The sequence below is a fragment of the Chiloscyllium plagiosum genome, chromosome 10 (assembly GCF_004010195.1).
Source record: "Chiloscyllium plagiosum isolate BGI_BamShark_2017 chromosome 10, ASM401019v2, whole genome shotgun sequence".
NCBI classification, from domain to species: domain Eukaryota; kingdom Metazoa; phylum Chordata; class Chondrichthyes; order Orectolobiformes; family Hemiscylliidae; genus Chiloscyllium; species Chiloscyllium plagiosum.
Window position 1 is genome coordinate 11,763,009 of NC_057719.1, and position 18,682 is coordinate 11,781,690.

General features: G+C 39.7%; 1 protein-coding gene across 1 annotated transcript in view; it reads left to right on the forward strand.

The window, feature by feature from the left end:
* The window catches only part of sptlc2a (serine palmitoyltransferase, long chain base subunit 2a), a 123,975-nt gene that overhangs the window by 91,115 nt on the left and 14,178 nt on the right, over positions 1-18,682 (forward strand). Inside the window, exon 10 of the mRNA XM_043697043.1 lies at positions 15,850-15,985. Coding sequence (XP_043552978.1) covers positions 15,850-15,985 — 136 coding nt within the window. The remainder of the gene's footprint in view (positions 1-15,849; positions 15,986-18,682) is intronic.

Consider the following 18,682-nt stretch of genomic DNA (forward strand, 5'->3'; position numbering starts at 1 on the left):
TCTGAAATGGCCTACCCTGTGTTCAGATTTACCATGTAATTCCAATAAGTCAATGTTTCTATACTTTTGAACTTTATTCTTAGAATTACCTTCCATGGTGTGACTCGCTGACAATAGAACTCATATGTTCCAATGCAAGAACATAATCATGACGCTATGCAAATACACACATTTAAAACTTGAAAGTTGCATTACTCTGCTTTATTGGTACAGTGTGACTTTTGATTAATGAATTGCGATTTACATTTTACTCTGTCTAGACTTTTTTTATTCCAGCGACCAGCACAGAATTGAAACATGAACCTTCCTTAATCCTGTTTTATACTGCAGGTTTTCAACCAATGTATGCAAAAATAAAGTACAGGTCATTCAACATTTTCACAGGAAAGGGAGTATTCCAGGGAATTTTGCTAGCAAAATTTTTTTAAAAATCTGCTTTCTTGCGTAGCAATCTAGAATTCCCTGCTATTCCATGAAAAGTATCATGACGTGGGTGCAGGGCATTGAGATATATGGAACAAAGACTGCTCAGGTGTACAGCTGGCCTACTTAGCTGAGTCGGTTTGAGGGGCTGAGTGGTCTACTTGTGCCTCTCTTATTTGAGTTTCTATAGCACAAGCTACAGCAATTTCCACTGTCGATTGCTACCACGGAGTAATAAGAGATCGTTTCATCTATCACTACCTCCTCACGAGGATCAATTTGAATCTGTCTTGCAAGCAATATGTTAACTTTTTTTTTTTAAATCTGGTGCTGTTAAACCTAGATAGCAAATTGAGTTAATGCCCTGCCGTAACCTCTGATGTGCCAAGGTGTTTCCAAGCCAATTGATTAATTTGAAATTGCAGATATGGTTTCATGTAGGCTAATGGTGCAGTCATTGAGTACACAGCAAGGTTTTGTAATTGGCAGATAAACTACCGGGTAATTTTTTTTGTGGTGATGTTGGTTGCGGAAGGGATAGGATAACATTTATTTGAATATTGCAAAAGGATATTTTAGAACATAGAACAATGCAGCACAGAACAGGTCCTTCAGCCCTCGATATTGCGCTGACCTGTAAACTATTCTAAGCTCATCCCGTACACTATCCCATCATCCATGGGCTTATCCAAGGATTGTTTAAATCTCCCTAATGTGGCTGAGTTAACTACATTGGCAGGTAGGGCATTCTATGCAAACAACCTGCCTCTGACATCTGTCTTAAATTTATCACACCTCAATTTGTAGTTATACCCCCCTCGTACAAGCTGACGTCATCATCCAAGGAAAAGGACTTTCACTGTCTACCCTGTATAATCCTCTGATCATCTTGTATGTCTCTATCAAATGCCCTCTTAGCCGCCTCCTTTCCAATTAGAACAGACTCAAGTGTCTCAGCCTTTCCTCAAGACCTTCCCTCCAGACCAGTCAACGTCCTGATAAATCTCCTCTGCACCTTTTCCAATGTTTCCATGTCCTTGCTGTAATGGGGCGACCAGAACTGTACACAACATTCTAAGTGCGGCCGCACTAGCATTTTGTATAGTTGCAGCATGACATTGCAGCTCCGGAACTCAATCCCTCTACCAATGAAACCTAACACACCGTATGCCGCCTTAACAGCACTATCAACCTGGGTGGCAACTTGCAGGGATCTGTGTACATGGACTCCAAGATCCCTCTGCACATCCACATTACCAAGAATCTTTCCATTGACCCAGTACTATGTCTTATTGTTATTCTTGCCAAAGTGAATCACCTCATTTATCTGCATTGAACTGCATTTGCCACCTCTCAGCCCAATTCTGCAGTTTATTCCAGTCCCCCTGCAACATTCTTCCACAATGTCCACGACTCCTCCATCACCTAAGTAGATAATCAGTCCTGTCTAATGTTTTGTCCAGTTGACAGATCCTCTAACAATGTAGCATTCCTTCAATAGTGTAGAGATTTGGTCATACGCTGCCAAGTTCATGGTGAGGCTTGAATTTGTGACCACCTGACTTGGACGAGAGTGCTCGCAATAGAGCTGAAGTGGCATAAGTACTGCTGATATTTCTATAACCCACATTTAAAGGCCTGAATTTAATTTTATTCTCTTTTTTAAACTTATTGGAAAATTGTAGTGCTTGTTTTCTTCGTTGCTTCCCAAAAATGTAAATAATAGCTACAAATTCTGCACATACCTGTTAAGATTTTAGACAGACATCAAAGTTTCAGGTTAAATTTCCAAATACTTGACTTTCACCCTGCTAATGGCAGCAACAAAATATTCATATCATTTCCAAAGGTTGTGAAATCATAATTGCAGAATGCAGCCCACTTTGAGCTTCATGTGCATTGCTCTCTTTTTTTTGCAAGTGGGCCACTTTGCATGTAATCCAATCTAGTATGTGTTAGTTTTTAAATACTGTCTGTCTTTCTTGGTGTCTAGATGATAGGTAGCAAATGACTTTATCGTCAGTGTGCATGTGCCCATGTCTGATGAGAAGTCAACAAGAACTGACCTCCCTCGGTCTGTTGACTGCACTCGAGGGCTGTAACTTTACCTGCAAACAATGCGTGGGAAGTTGAAAGTGATACTAGTCTAATACAAGTTCTGGCGTCAGAACCATGAAGGTGTAAGATCTTGGGCAATACAATTGCATAGTAACATAAAGATATCAAATCACTTGGCTGAAACTCTGAAGTACAATCATGATTAAAGGTCCTAAGCTTCAAATTGCTTCAACTTGTATGCCCTGTTGTTTAACAAAGACCTCTTTACTGTATATGCGTTCATGTTCCCTCCCTGATTTTATAAAGACTGTCATTTTTTTGGCAGAAGAATAATTTTGTTCTTTCTTTCTCCCCATCCACAATAACAGTACAGGAAATGCACAATCTCTATCAAATGAACCAAAATCTCTCATTTTCTAATTCTTGATTCCAGCTAAAAGAATTTTCCACAGTGGATCCTATGAAGGCTTTCTCTCCCTTCCCCCTTATCTCCATATAAACTTGCAAAATTAGCTCCACTAACTTCAGCCCTCCATTATTTCCCATAAAATCTAACTGTAACATTACCACTAGCCTGTTCCAAAATACATTTTTTCCCTCCGATCTCCTTTTCCCACTCTCTCAAAATATATGCATCTGCAAGCATTCATTAAAGTCCATCTTAGTTTAAAAAATACCTTGCATTAAGAAAAAAACTGCTACTCTAAACACTTTGTGACAATCTGATATCGTGGCTTTAATGTGTTAGTTGCAGAGATTTTGGGTTGCTTTCACCAGAGGATTTTGTTCCAAGTATGATCAAGCTAGTTAATAAAGGGACTTTTGGCTCACACCTACAAAATATGCTGTCACACTGGTACTGCAGATACTTTCTGCATCTTCATGTATGTTTTAATCTCAAGCACTTAGTCATAGAGATGTACAGCAGGGAAACAGACTCTTCGGTCCAACTCGTCTATGCCAACCAAATATCCTAACCCAATCTAGTCCCACCTGCCAGTACTCTGCCCATATCCCTCCAAACTCTTCCTATTCATATACCCATTCTGATGCCTTTTAAATGTTGCAGTTGTGCAAGCCTCCACCATTTCTCTGGCAGCTCATTCCATATACGTACCACCTTCTGCGTGAAAAAGTTGCCCTTTAGGTCTCTTTTATTACTTTTCCCCCCTCACCCTAAGCCGATTTATTTGATTTCTTTTTTGCTCCTGGTCATGTTTTTGTGATTATTATTATTGTAAAGATTATTACATCAGTCAACCTTGCATGTGTCCATCAGACTGCTTCCATGTAAGTCATTGAAGTATGTCTATCGTTGCTGATGTTCTTCAACTGGATAGTGTCCTTCTGTTTCATGAGATGGCTTGCACCATGGTGTTTGACTGCATGTTGAGCATTGCCTGGTTTGGCTCAGCAGTCCCACTCTGACATGGATGAGTCTGATACATGTGGTAGAATGCAGTGAGCTGCATGACGAAGAAGCAGTGCTCCAAAAGCTTGTACTTCCAAATAAACGTGTTGGACTATAACCTGGTGTTGTATGATTTTTAACGCCATGTACCACAAACCGTAAAACCTGCAGATATAATCAGGAAATAAACTAGCTTGCTTAACAAATAAGTTTATTTTAAATTCCCTTATTTTCTCAACTCCTTCCTAAAGTCAGCCTTCTTTATCTGTAATCAGTAGTTCTTGGTCCCGTTTTGTGTTTAAAAATGTTTGCTGTTCTACTATCCAAAATTAAACTTTAGCTCAAATTTCAAAACTGCAAGGTTAGTCATTGGGATGTCATGCGTAATTACTAGCTGTATTTATTAAACCTGAAAACGAAAATTTCAGAAAGACTTTGCAAGCTAAATGTACTTAAATGCTGTCACATTGAGCATTCTAAAACTAGAAGTGCATCATAATTCTTTATCCAATTTCCACAAACATTGGAGTCAGGGAAATTCATTTTGGAGCAGGTGCTGTCTCCATGAACCTAGCTTAGATATCACCAATGTGTATTGTCAGTGTGAGACTCTGTTTAGTAAACAATGCCAATGACATCGATACCATGGAACCCTTTTCTCCGGATTTGATGAGCAGTCGTATTAGTGTTGGGCTAAATGCTGAGGGATCATCTTTTGCTGAAATTTCACGCATTCACACTGCTAACATAGACACTTGGTATTTGGTTTATTGTTATCAGACGGTCAGGCCTGTTCTCATTTGTGATAATATACAATTAAAATATGTACAATTGGACAGTCCTAGTATATTCTTATATTGCTAGAGCTGTTGGTTGCTGGACCTGTTGCAAATTGCAAATATGCAAATGTTTGAGCAAATATATACTAATTGAAAATATTTGAAGCTGCTGATACTAGCCCATCTTGGCTATCTGATTTTAAAATTTACCCGCCATTGAGCGCTGAAAAATAGCCCTTTACAACTTCAGTCGTTTCAACAGAACAACCAGCAAGGGTTAAAAATGTTAATACGATTGAAATGACTACCATGTGAGGGTTACAGATTGATTCTTTGGTCCCATGTTGTTGAGTTTGCTTGAGCATGACAAATTTTTCTTAAACATAGAAAGTGTTGTCCTGCAACCTTTGCTGACAATTTTGAATTTCCTGCTTTAATCCATGTCAGAATTGAATTGTAGAGAACTCTAGGAAGTGGGCTACTTCTGTTATGCTTTTCAGGTGCAGCTGATCAGAGGACCCAGTTTCATTCTCATACCACAACTTTCATGTGGCTGGAACTTTTCATCTTTAGCAAAAGCTACTAATGTAGGTTGGCAGAAAAGTCTGCTTTGATACTATTGGCCTCTAATTAAAATTTAGCTTTAATTACTGTCATGTGTAAACTATCCAAGCTGCTAAAATTCTCCCTCTTATATCATTTTCACTGAACTATCTTTAATCTATATTGTTTACCCTCCCCTTCCCCCAATGGTTTTTATGTATTGTGCATGCAAGTTTTATTTGATAAAAATTTCAATGAAACCCTTTAGTAATGCGTTTGAATGACTTTACCAATAGTTTTAATTGCATACATACTTGTCCTGTTATCATAGCTAGTGGTTTTCCCTGCCTGTACTGCTCCATTTTACATTTAGTACAAGTGCTTTCGGCAGTCTTCAATTAAAAGATAAATAATCATACAACACAGAAACAGACCCTTCGGTCCATCTAATCCGGCCCCTAGGTATCATGGTAGCCACGCATCATCCCAAACTAATTCAATTAGTCCCACTTGACTGCTCTTGGCCTATATCCCTCCAAAACACTCCTATTCGTGTACTTATCCAAATGTCTTTTAACTTTTATAATTGTGCCCATGTCCTCCACTTCCTCAGGAAGTTCATTCCAGACAGAAAGCTGCCCTCTGTGTAATTTTAAAAAAAAATTGCCCCTCATGCCTTTTTTAAATTTCTTCCCCCTCACCTTAAAAATGTGCCCCTTAGTCCTGATATTCCCCCATCCTAGGGAAAAGACAACTACTTCATCTATTTCTCTCATTATTTTACAAACGTCTGTGAGGTCACCTGTCAACCTCCTATGCTCTAGTGGAAAGAAGTCCCAGCCTATCCAGTCCTTCATTAGAACTCAAACCTTCTGTACCTGGCAACAGCCTGGTAAATCTCTTCTAAACCCTATCCAGCTTAATATCCTTCCTATAACTGAGTGACCAGAATTGGGCACAGTATTCCAGAAGAGGCCTCAGCGATGTCTTGTACAACCTCAACATGACTTCCCAACTCCTACACTCAAAGGTCTGAGCAATGGAGGCAAGCGTGCCAAATGCCTTTTTAACCATCCTGTCTATATGTGATGTAAATTTCAAAGAGTTATGCACCTGAACCCTGAGGTCCCTAAACAGGAAATCACCACATCAGAGACTGTAGTCACCCTACCATACATCAAAGATATTTCAGACCACCAGCCTACTCCAGCCCCTCGGCATCATGGTAGCCCACAAACCTATTACCACATTAAAGCAACCATTGATGAATTTAAAGGGTCTTGTACCCACAGCCAGCAGAGTGAACATAGTATACAAAATTCCCTGCAAGGACTGCAATCAACATTACATTGCACAAACTGGCAGGAAACTAATCACCAGGATACATGAACACCAACTAGCTACCAAAAGATGTGACCAACTGTGACTGGTATCCATGCACATGAAGAGGGGGGGCACCAGTTTGACTAGGACAATGCATCCATCCTGGGACAGGCCAAAGAGACACGTGAACTTCTAGGGCCAGGCATTCAAACCGGAACTCCATGAACAAACGTAGGTTTGGACCCCATTTAAAAACCCTTCAGAAACCTAACCGGAAATGATCTCTCAGCACAACAAACCAAGACATGTAGATAGCAAGTGGGGCAGAACACCAGCATTTCACTGCACACTTATGTTACCTAGCATCGTGATGAAACATCTGAAAACAAACTCACCAGTTCTTGTCTCAACCCTTTAAAATTTGCCTTACTCTAATTAAGAACTTTAACTTTTATGGAAGGCGTATCCTTTTCCATAACCATTTTGAAACTAATAGGGTTATGGTCACTAGACCCAAAGTCTTCCCCCACTTTTACTTCAGTCACCTGCGCTGTCATATTGCCCAAAAGGAAGTCTAGTTTTTCTCCTCTAGTAGGATTATCCACATATTGATAAAATGTTCTTGACCACATTGAACAAATTCTTCACCATCTAAACCTTTAACCCTATGGTAACCCCAGTCAATGTTTGGAAAATTAAAAGCCCCCATTATTACAACCTTACTTTCCTTACATATATCTGAGATCTCCCTACATATTTGTTATCCAACTTTCCCCCGTCTGTTGGGGGGGGGGGGGGTGCTGAAGTTTGTTCATGGAATGCCCTGCCAGTAACAGTGGTGGACTCTCCCTCTCATATATCTGAGATCTCCCTACATATTTGTTATCCAACTTTCCCCCGTCTGTTGGGGGGGGGGGGTGCTACAGTTCATACCATCAGGGTAATCTTTTCTTTTCTTTTAATTTCTACCAAATACAAGAATGTATTTTTGCTGGATGATTTTTCAGAAATATCTTGTTATATCAGTAATGTATTATTTAATCAAAAACACCACAACTATCCTTTCTTGTCTCCGTCCCTATCTCTTCCCATATCATCTAAAACCCAGAGCATTGAGCTGCCAGTCTTGTCCATCTCTGAAGTTTCTGTAATACCTATGACGGCCCATTCCCATGTTCTTAAACATGCCCTGAGTTCATCAGCCTTACATGCATTTAAATAAATGCAATTTAGTTCTTCAGATTTATTATGTACTCTGACACTCATCTTTCTTTGCTAATTGACGTACTCTCTTCACATTTAGCGCTTTCCCCATCAACCTTTCTATTTACATGTCGTTCTGCTATAAGATGGTTGACATTAACATGGTTGACAATTTGGGGACACTGTTTCTAAAGTGCCAAGTTTTAAAGCGTGTATTGGTTAGAATGCAATTGCAGCCCTTTTAGTTCAAATGGTACTACTATTACATGACTTTCATTTAACACTTGATTGCACAAGAATGGAACTACTGTGTTCTTGTAGAAGTGACCGTACACTGCTATTTAGAATTCCTCCACTCCTCTGTCAGTATAAAGTCTCCCTTAATGGAATGAGCAAATAGGCAAAGTCTTTTCCCTGGCGTCGGGGAGTCCAGAACTAGAGGGCATAGATTTAGGATGAGAGGGAAAAGATATAAAAGAGACCTAAGGGGCAACTTTTTCAAGCAGAGGGTGGTATAAATATGGAATGAGCTGCCAGAGGAAGTGGTGGAGGCTGGTACAATTGCAACATTTAAGAAGCATTTAGATGGGTATATGAATAGGAAGGGTTTGGAGGGATATGGGCTGGGTGCTGGAAGGTGGAACACAAATTGGGTTGGAATATCTGGTCGGCATGGATGGGTTGGACCGAAGGGTCTGTTTCCATGCTGTACTTCTCTATAACTTTATATGGATCCCTTTTCTAGTTCAGGTTAAGCCCATCCTTATCTATCCCAAAAGACATTCTAAGTGTCCAGAAAACTGAATCCTTGAATACACCACCTCATCAGCCATTGATTTATCTCCTTTATCGTTTTGTTCCTTCCCTCGTTTGACTTTGGCATTAGGAGTAATCCAGAGATTACTACTTTTAGGGTTCTATTTTTTAATCAACTAGGAGAAAGTTTTTATTTAATCTCTGGTGGTGGGGTCTGATGTTCTGCAGAGACTATTCCCTCCGTGACTCCCTTGTCACGTCCACGCTCCACACGCAGCACCTTTCCTTGCTGCTGCAAGAGATGTAAAACCTGCAACCACATCTGCCCCCTTACCTGCGTCCAAAGCCCAAAGGATCTTTTCACATCTGGCAGAGATTTTTCTGCACCATCTCATCTACTGTGTCCGTTGTTCTCAATGTGGTCTCCTCTACATCAGAGAGACAAGACGCCAACTCACGGAACGTTTCAGGGAACATCTCTGGGACACTAGCACCAAACAACCCTGCTGCCCTGTGGCCGACCACTTCAACTCCCCCTCCCACTCTGCCCAAGGATATGCAAGTCCTGGGCAGCTTCCACTGCCAAATCCAAGCCACCTGACAACTCAGAAGAATGCCTCATCTTCACCTTGGAACATTTCAACCACATGGCATCAATATTGACTTCACTAGTTTCTAAATCTTCCCTCTTCCCACCTCATCACAGATCCAATCCTCCAACTTGGCATAGCTTTCTTGAACTGTCCTCCCGGTCCATCTTCCTTCCCACCTATCTGTTCTACCCTCCCCACTGACCTATCGCAATCACGCCCCCCCCCCACCCGACCTGCAGACACCTATCCCCAGTGACCCACCCTCCTATTTATCCCTCTGCTCCCTTTCACCCCTGCATTCCTGGGGAAGGGCTTATGCCTGAAACATTGACTCTCCTACACCTTGGTTGCTGCCTGACCCGCTGTGCTTTTCCAGTGCCATACTTCTCAATTCTATTTTTTAATCTTCTGCCTAACTTAAATTCACTCTGTACTGCCTTAATATTTTCCCTAAAAAATGTCATTCCTGTCAATGTATACAATAATTTCCAGTTTCTCAATCTCACCTTTAACCATATACTTGAAACATTTGGAAACATCCTTAATCGCACCAGGAAAACAAACCATTCTAAATTTACGTTCGCTACCACAGAATGTCCAAACTATCCCCCAACAGGCGTGTCCCCTATAGCAACTATTATATTTTGTCAAATGCTACCTAACTTAATCATTCCCAGTGTCCAATAACTGACTGCCCCTTCTATTTTCCTCCGAGAAACCATCCCCCTTTCACAGTATCAAAGACTGAAAGTCTATTTTATAGAGTAGCCACCCGTGACTTTTGAACTATCTTGTTACCTTTCCTGACAGTCACTCATCTATCTGACTACTGCTGTGTAATAACTCTAAATCTACTAGCCATCTCGCTCTACCTCATATATGCCCATAATAACATTAAACCTAAATAAAGGAACTTTCAATAACGTATGTTTAAAATAAGCTGCCTTTCATTACCTACAGAAGAGAATGTTAAGATGGAAAAAAAATTAAAATTATATATCAAACATAAATCTTAAAATCAACCATTTAGCTGATTAACTGAATTAAAATGACTCCTCTTCAAAAAAAATTCTTCAAAGCAAAAGAATTCTCCACAGATGACCACGTGTAGGACTTACTGAAACAAAAACACAGCTTCTTTTGTTTTTCAAAAAAAACTGTTCAGCTTTTCAAAAACATTTTTGCCATGTGAAAAGAATTCTTTAAAATGCTTAGTTTTTTAGCTTCTAAATTTAGAATAAAGAAAACCTCAGCCATTCACTGAAGGCCTTCGGAAAGCTCATATATGTTTCTGATTATTGTAAGCTCCAAATATTCATTTAAGCAATTAGCTTTTCATAGAATCCTCTATTTTGAAGTGTGAGAAGCAGCTTTGGCAACGTGATTCATAATTCAGCATCAGGTCTCAGCAGAATAATAAAGAAAAGCTGATAAGTTGCAGCAACCAAACAGAAAAGCATGGATGATGTGCTGAAATGGGTGACTTCAAGACTATAGCTAATTCTCCTTTAAAACTGGAGCTTCATTTCAAGTGTTAATTTAAGATGCAAAATTATAAATGTTGTCACTCTAGACCATCATTGCTGCAATCCTCTCTTAGATTCAAAAGCTGCTAAACATAATGTGGATGGTATGGTTTTAATTTGAATCTTAAGATGTAGGTCTGAGTTTAAATTTTATTGTTTGTGGTGAAACAAATAGATTACTGTATGATTAGGATGGTTGCGAATAAAAGCTCACCTGATAGAATTCGAATTCTAAGTTTGTCCTTAATCTGGTAAAACCAGATAAATTTATGGTATTAGAATTGCAATGGGGAAATCATTATTACATGGTGGGTGAAATTGAGGCTTTGGAAAACATGCGGTGAAGGGTCATATGATTAATACCCAGTTTAAAGCATCTTGGTGAGATAAGCTCAAAAGGCTGGGACTCTACAGTTTAGAGAGGCGTAGACTTAGGGGTGATTTGATTTGAGTTTTACAAGATTATGAAGGGAATAGATTGCTTGTGTGCTCTGTTTTTCAACTTGATAAGTTTGGGAGGACCAAGGGTCACAATCAAAGCTGATCCTAGTTTCTGTCTGGGACAGAGATCACCTTACCTAAAGGTTAGGGCCACAGGATAATCATGATCCAGAGTGGCCTCCTTGTGGATTATTTCTAAGAATTGGGGAGGAATTTCTCAGACTCTTCTTTAATAGCCACTGGTTTTAAATCGAATTATCTGCATTCAAGATAAGGTGTTTCTCTGGTGGGGTGGCAAATGTATATAATGTACTTGCATGACTCAGGCTGGATTGACTTTTGACTTTTTCCAGACTGCCTTTTTAATATGTACATGGCTGGAACCTCTGAAATAATGGTCTTTAAGTTAACTTTGGCAAAGAAAAGCTATTAATTGATGAATTAAATGCCTTCAGTTTGCTCTCAGCCGATCTGACTGTTGAAGATTTAGGAAAGATGAGACCAAGGCTAACCTTTCCTGAAGAACGCCAAGATTTTGCATAATGTTGGTTTTGTTGTTGGCTAAGCCTACAGTTAATCACCTAACTTAAACTATTGTGCTGAAGTTTGTACAATAGAATTGCTTTATTGGTGTAATTTGATAAGCGCCCTTAAATTCTAGTAAATAATCATCGATATTTCTTTCACAAGGTGAGAAAATATGCTAACTTTCTTGTAGCCTTGTTCATTTGAAGCTATTAAATTGCATAATTATTCAAAAATAGAATTAACTCCCATCTGGCCTACATGTAACTCAGCCCACCATATTCTGGTTGACTCTAACCTGATCTTTGAAATGGCCCAGCAAGCCACTCAATTCGATAGCAATAAATCGTGCCCTTGCCAGTGACACCCATATCCAATGAAAGAATAATGGAAAAGACTTACAAACAAGTGATTTTGGAATAAGAATAGGCTATCTCCTCTTTTTACCTATTTTTAACCCATTTGCTTAATGTATCCATATCCCTTTTCAGACCATGTTCTCAACACAACTAGCTTTTCTGCCAATCTTCACATCAGTGAATCCAATAAATGCCATTATCAGCTAAATTCCAGTTACAATATTAACTTTAGATTACATTACAGTGTGGAAACAGGCCCTTCGGCCCAACAAGTCCACACCGCCCCGCCGAAGCGCAACGCACCCATACCCCTACATTTACCCCTTACCTACACTACGGGCAATTTAGCATGGCCAATTCACCTGACCTGCACATCTTTGGACTGTGGGAGGAAACCGGAGCACCCGGAGGAAACCCACGCAGACACGGGGAGAACGTGCAAACTCCACACAGTCAGTCGCCTGAGGCGGGAATTGAACCCGGGTCTCTGGTGCTGTGAGGCAGCAGTGCTAACCACTGTGCCACCGTGCCGCCCTTTGTTTCTACTCCTCTGTTCAATGGTCTTCAGATTTCTCTCTTTTCACCCCCCCCCCGCCCCCCCCATCTGTTGTTGTGGTAACTTTTTTCAGAATTTAACAAAGTACTGGATTTTTGCTGAACATGGAGAGATTGTGTATACAATATCTCAGGATGGGAAGTAATAAAAAAAAACTGTCAGATGTGAATGAGCTTGAAGTAAATCCATTATTTACATATCAAAGTGGTAATTTATACAGAATCAAATATCAGAATGACTAGCTAATTAAATTTAGGGGATTGATTCGCAGCCAGTGAACGGAACAGATTCGATCATAAATTGGAGTAGACACTTCGGACCATTGAGCTCTCTCTGCCACTCAGTCAAATTGTGGCCTTAACAGCATTGTTTTCTGCCTGTTCCCTATGATCCTTGACTCCCAGTCAATCAGAATGTGTCTAATTGAGACAGATTCCACAACTCGGAACAAGCTGCTTTTTGATTGTAATAACGTAATGTATTAAATGATGCTGCTATCATTTATTTACTGAAATATATCCATGTTGGTAGCTCTTCTATAGTGAATATAATCCTTGTACTTTGCTTGTTGTTAACATATGTGAAGGAATTTGAAATTGATACCTGAAGTTCTCTTTACAACTAAAGACTTGCGTAAGTGTGTAAGTGTAATTTCTGTAGAAAGTGCATTCGCACAAACACCTCCCACACCCAAAACCAGCGCAGAAGATACCTTTTTTTTAATCACTCCTGTATTTGATTCTGATATGTTGACAAACTAATGTTATAATGCTGTACATATAATAGGAATAAAAAATTCTGGTAACCTGTCTAAGAACTGCTTGGTTTACAAATTCAAGATTGCAAGTTGTGAAGGATCTATAAGGACTTCAGTGGGAGATTTTGGTATATAGTGTTTGTTTTGAACAGATGAAGTCATTTGAATGTATTTGGTACTTGCCAAGAAGGTAAATAAAAGAAAATCTAATACTATCTGCAGTATCCTGTTAAAATTTTCAAATGCATAACTCGATCTGTCTGCCATCACCCTGCTGTTTCTGAAAATTCTTGCATGGTTAAAAATTAACAAGGTTAATTGGTCAAACATTGCAGTTGCCAGCACTCCAATTCACTTAAATGAGGGCCAATTAATTATTTAGCACTTCACATTTTCATCTTTTAAGGGATAATTTGATCAGTGTTTTCCAGAAAACACTGGAGGAAGTGTGTGGTCCTCCACAAGTAGCTCCCAATACTTTCAGTTAAACCAATGAGTCTTGGCAGACCCTATTATCATAAAGGGTATCACAACAGCATTTGATCCTGTTCTCTCATGGCTTTGCTGTATAACATTTCAAGTGTGTTATTGATTAGAGATCTGGTTGAGATTACAAACTTTTCATGCCTCCCTCACAAACATACAAAGAACAACTATACAGGGACCTACTGTAGCTGAAGTGAGCTAATTCAGTAGAGTTCAGGGGCGGGGTGAAGTGGGGGAGCTTTAACACTGCTTTCCTGGTTGGTTTTTTTGACTAAGTTTATAACTAGGTGACCTTGTTCTTTAGATGTGGCTCTGAAATTCAAACAACATTTACAGGAAATGTTATTAGTAATGTCTATATTATTGCAGTAATTAACCTATAATGTCTTATTTGATTAATCACACGTACCACAATACAGTGAAAAGTATTATTTTGCATGTTATCCAGACAAAGCTTACCTTACATAAGTACATCAGAATAATAGAACAGAATGCAGAATATAGTGTTAACACTATAAAGAAGACACAGAGAATGATCAACTTTAACTTGAGCTCTGTTCAGAAGTCTGACAGCGGGGAAGAAGCTGTTATTGAATCTGTTGGTACATGTTTTCAAAATTCTGTATCTTCTGCTCGGTTGAAGGTGGTGGGTGGGATATTTGGCCATTTTCTTGAGCTGATTCGATGGATGGAGGACAGGCAGGTTTGCATGGTGGACTGGGCTACGTTTATAACTAATTTCTTGCTGTCTTAGACAGTGGTTGCCATACCAAGCTGTGATGCATCCCAATAGTATCCTTTCTATAGTGCATTCTTGACTGTAGTGTTGATGTGGATGGACCAGGACAGATTTGTGATATTTACTGCTTGGAACTTAAAGCTATTGATTATCTCCACCTCAGCATCATTGATACAGACGGGGGCATGGCCTGTTTTCTGCCTCGTGAAGTCAGTGACCAGCTCCTTCGTTTTGCTGACATTGAGGGGGAGGATTGTTGTCTTTACCCCGTGCCACTAAGCACTCTATCTCTATATGACTACATTTCTAATTGGGTGACCTTGTTCTGTAGATGCTGTTCTGAAATCCAAATAATAACAATATAGGAGATACTGAGGCTAATGGGCTGAATAGTAACTCAAGGAGAGAAAACTATTAATTGAGTGGGTTTGAATTACATCGCAGTTTTAGTAATTTCAGTTTAATCAGCATAATACATTATTTTTATGTAATTGATTTGTGAAGGGACAAAATTCACAAAATTGCAAAATCAGGTTGTGAATTGATGTGCTGTAATAAAGCTCAAGTCCATCTGTTTGTTGTAAACCGCAGATTGAAGCTTGACTTTATAGAATCAATGACAAAGTCCATTGAAGGTCATCCCTTAACTGCAGTATACTTTACTAATGCATGACATCTCCTGAACCTTGAATAACCTGTACTTTTGCCCCTGCTAAGTTTCATGCGATTATTCCAATTGTTGCTGGTTTTGAGTAAATGAATCCTGCTATCTTTATATGTTGATGCTTTAATTTGCTTCTGTATTCACACTTGCATGTTTTAGCCAATGTGTGTTAGTTTACATTAATTTTTTAAGTCTGATTTATTGCAGTTACATGCTTGAAAAAACCTCTAATATTATGATGCAGTGTTCCAGCAGCTCCAACTGTTTTTCATCTTTTTGTTTAAATGTGCTTGCAGCTCAAGGCTTTCGTCAGTTGGAAATACACAATTTGTGCATTTACTTGATTTGCCATTGATTTCAAGATTTGGTGTGTGCAAGTGTTTATGAAACTATGGCATCAATCAACATAGCATTAGTTCTGTGGGACAGATTCCGCATGTGAACAGATTTTACCCCTTGATGGGAAAGGAGACACACAGTCATTAGACCTTGAATGGGATGTGTTTTAAACCAACACACACAGGCACCATTATTTAATGTTTAATATGTGGCATGGCATTCTCAATAGACATTTAACCAAAATGTGGACTTTAATGAGCTTCTCTTCTTTGTATGTTTGTTTCCGAGCTCATGCAATGCATTTTTTTAGTTGCACCTGTAGCTTTAAATTACTAATTTGTATGTTTTCTTCTTCGCTTCGTCTTTAGGTCAAACCCGGGTTCAACAGCTGGCGGAGAACACTCGGTACTTCAGAAGAAGACTGAAGGAAATGGGATTCATTATCTATGGAAATGATGATTCACCAGTTGTGCCTTTGATGCTGTACATGCCAGCCAAAATTGGGTAAATTAGAAACATACTCTGGCTTTGTAGTGTAGGCTCAGATTTTAAGTTTCCTTCAGCTGTCTGTAGTAACAATTATTACCTTACTAGCAGTTTTGCAAAAATCTCCACTAGAGTGTAGCTTTAAATAAACAAACAAACAGAAGAAATCAAAAATGAGCAGTGTTTTTTCCATTTTTGAAATCTGACAAACCACCTTGTACCTTCTGGACTGTGTAATCATCATGGCTCTTGTTGAAAGGTTAACAACTATAAAATTCCATGGATTTAGACTGTCTTACAAAGCTTGCACTGTCACTTAGGAGACAGAAGTCTCCTTTTAAACTCTAGCTTGCTCCCTAGTAGGGAGTTAGTCTTTGTTTGAATTTGTGGGGGGGGGGAAAGCAAAATTGGCCATTTGTTGCAATGTTTCTGACCTTGGGAATTGTATTTTCTCGTCTTTGACCATTGGGATCAAGGATTGTTTTCTTACACTTCATTGTTATGAGTGAGGTGACTAACTAATCCAATATTAGCCCATGTTCCTGCCACAAGTGGACCAGGTGGTATTTACTGAAGCAGATAGATGAGATGCTCAGATTTTCTCTCTGCTCTTTGTACTTGGTCTTCAGCTGGGCCTGTCATTTGAAACAAGTGAGACCTTGATGGGTGTTTTTTTTTTCCTGAATTTGGGCCGGAATTCTTACGACTTAGAGGCTGTTGCATTTTTTCCTTGAAGTATGTCCTCTGCCTTCCATGTAGCGAAGTGAAGCTCAGAGTAAAGCACTTGTGTCTAGCATGCAGATGAAGCATGTCCTTGGTTTAGAGGCCAAGGCTCATTAGTTTGACTCTAGGGATGTAAGGGATAAGATGTTAACTAAATTGGGCATAGTGCCTCTATGGTAAAGAGACTTGATATGCTTCACACTGAATCTAGAACAGGGGTTTGGGGCTGTGATAAGAGGGGAAACGTGGAGTTGATCTAGAATCGTATTGAATCGCAGGACAGGTTTTAGAGGTAATATGGTCTCTGGCTTCTATTTTTCATTTTAATATATCTTTGAGATGGGTGAGAGGAGAGAAACCATCGGAGCAGGATTAGTCCATATGGCCCATTGACTCTGTCCACCGCCCCCTCTTGTCTTTATCATAAGCAAACGTAGCAACAGCAGATGTCCAAATTGTTAATGTACAACATGAATATTTGTGGTCCCAATACGGGCCCCTGCAGAACTCCACTAGTCACTGGCTGCCATCCTGGAAAAAAAACCCTTTTAAGTCCCCCCTCTGCCTTCTGCCAGTCAGCTTGTCAAAGACCTGGAAATCCAAATAGATCACATCCGCTGACTCTCCTTTGTCTAATTTGTTTGTTACCTCACAGATTTGTTAGGCATGACCTCCCTTGATGAAACCATGCTGACTTAGGAGAAATCAACAATCTCATCTTTGGTAATGAACTGTAAAATCTGAGCAACAACTACGGTCAGGCTAACTGGCCTCTAGTTTCCTATCTTCTGCCTCCCTTCCTCCTTAAACAGAGGTGTTACAGTTTTCATTTTCTAAGCCACTGGGACTTTCCCTGACTCCAATGATTCCTGAAAGATCACCACCAATGCCTCTATTATCATTATCATCATCATCAGAGCCCTGGGTGTATTCCATTAGTCTGGGTGATTTATCTGCCTTCAAACCTTTCAGCTTCCCCACCATCACTTTAATGGCCACTATGCTCAACTCTTCTACTGTGGAAACTGATGCAAAGTAGCTGTTCAGTTTCTTCACCATTTGTGTTCGTATTACTACTACTGCAGCCTCAATTTTCCAGGGACTTAATGTCCTCTCTGTGTCTCTTGCACCTTTCTGATTTTTAAAAAAAAATCTCCTGCATCATCGTTTATATTACTTGCTAGCTCACTCTTGGATCTCATCTTCTCCACCTCTCAACCCAACTCATTGCTTTTTTTCAGTTATCCTCTGTTTTTTAAAGGGTTTCCAATCCTCTGGCTTCCCACTGATCTTCACCACATGCTTTTGCTTTTATGCTGTCCCTGACTTTCCTTGTCAGCCATGGTTGCCACCTCTTTCCCTTAGCATGTTGTTTCTTCCTTAGTTCGAATTTCTGTCATGCTTCCCAAAGTACCCCAGAAATTCCTACTATTCCTGCTCCTCCATCTTCCCTGCTAGATTCCCCTTCCAATCAAATCTGGCCAGTTCCTCCCATATGACTTTGTAGTTACCTTTACTTGATTGTAATAGTTAGAGGGAGGACTGAATCAAATCTATCAAACTGCAGTGTGAATTCTATCATACTTTGGTCTCTGGATTCTAGGGGTTCAGCTCCTTAATCAATTCTACCTCATTACACTTCATTAAATTCAGAATTGCTCGACTCTTAGCTGGCCTATCCCAAGCTGCTCCACTTTGTAGGCATACCATGAACTCCTTGATCTGCTACCAACCTGATATTCCTAGTCCACCTGCGAATTAAAGTCCCCCATAAGTTATATAATAGTGCCATTGTTTTCGGCCTTTTCCATCAGGGCCTTTTTTCTTTTGTGGTCCCTCAGATCTACGTGCACAGATTCTACGTCTCCCAACTCTTTATCGCTTCACGCAATCGACTTCATTTCTTACTAACAAAGAATCTCTGCCCCCTCTGCCTGTTCTTTTGATAGGACATATATCCCTGTATATTCAGTTCCTAGCCTTGATCCCCAT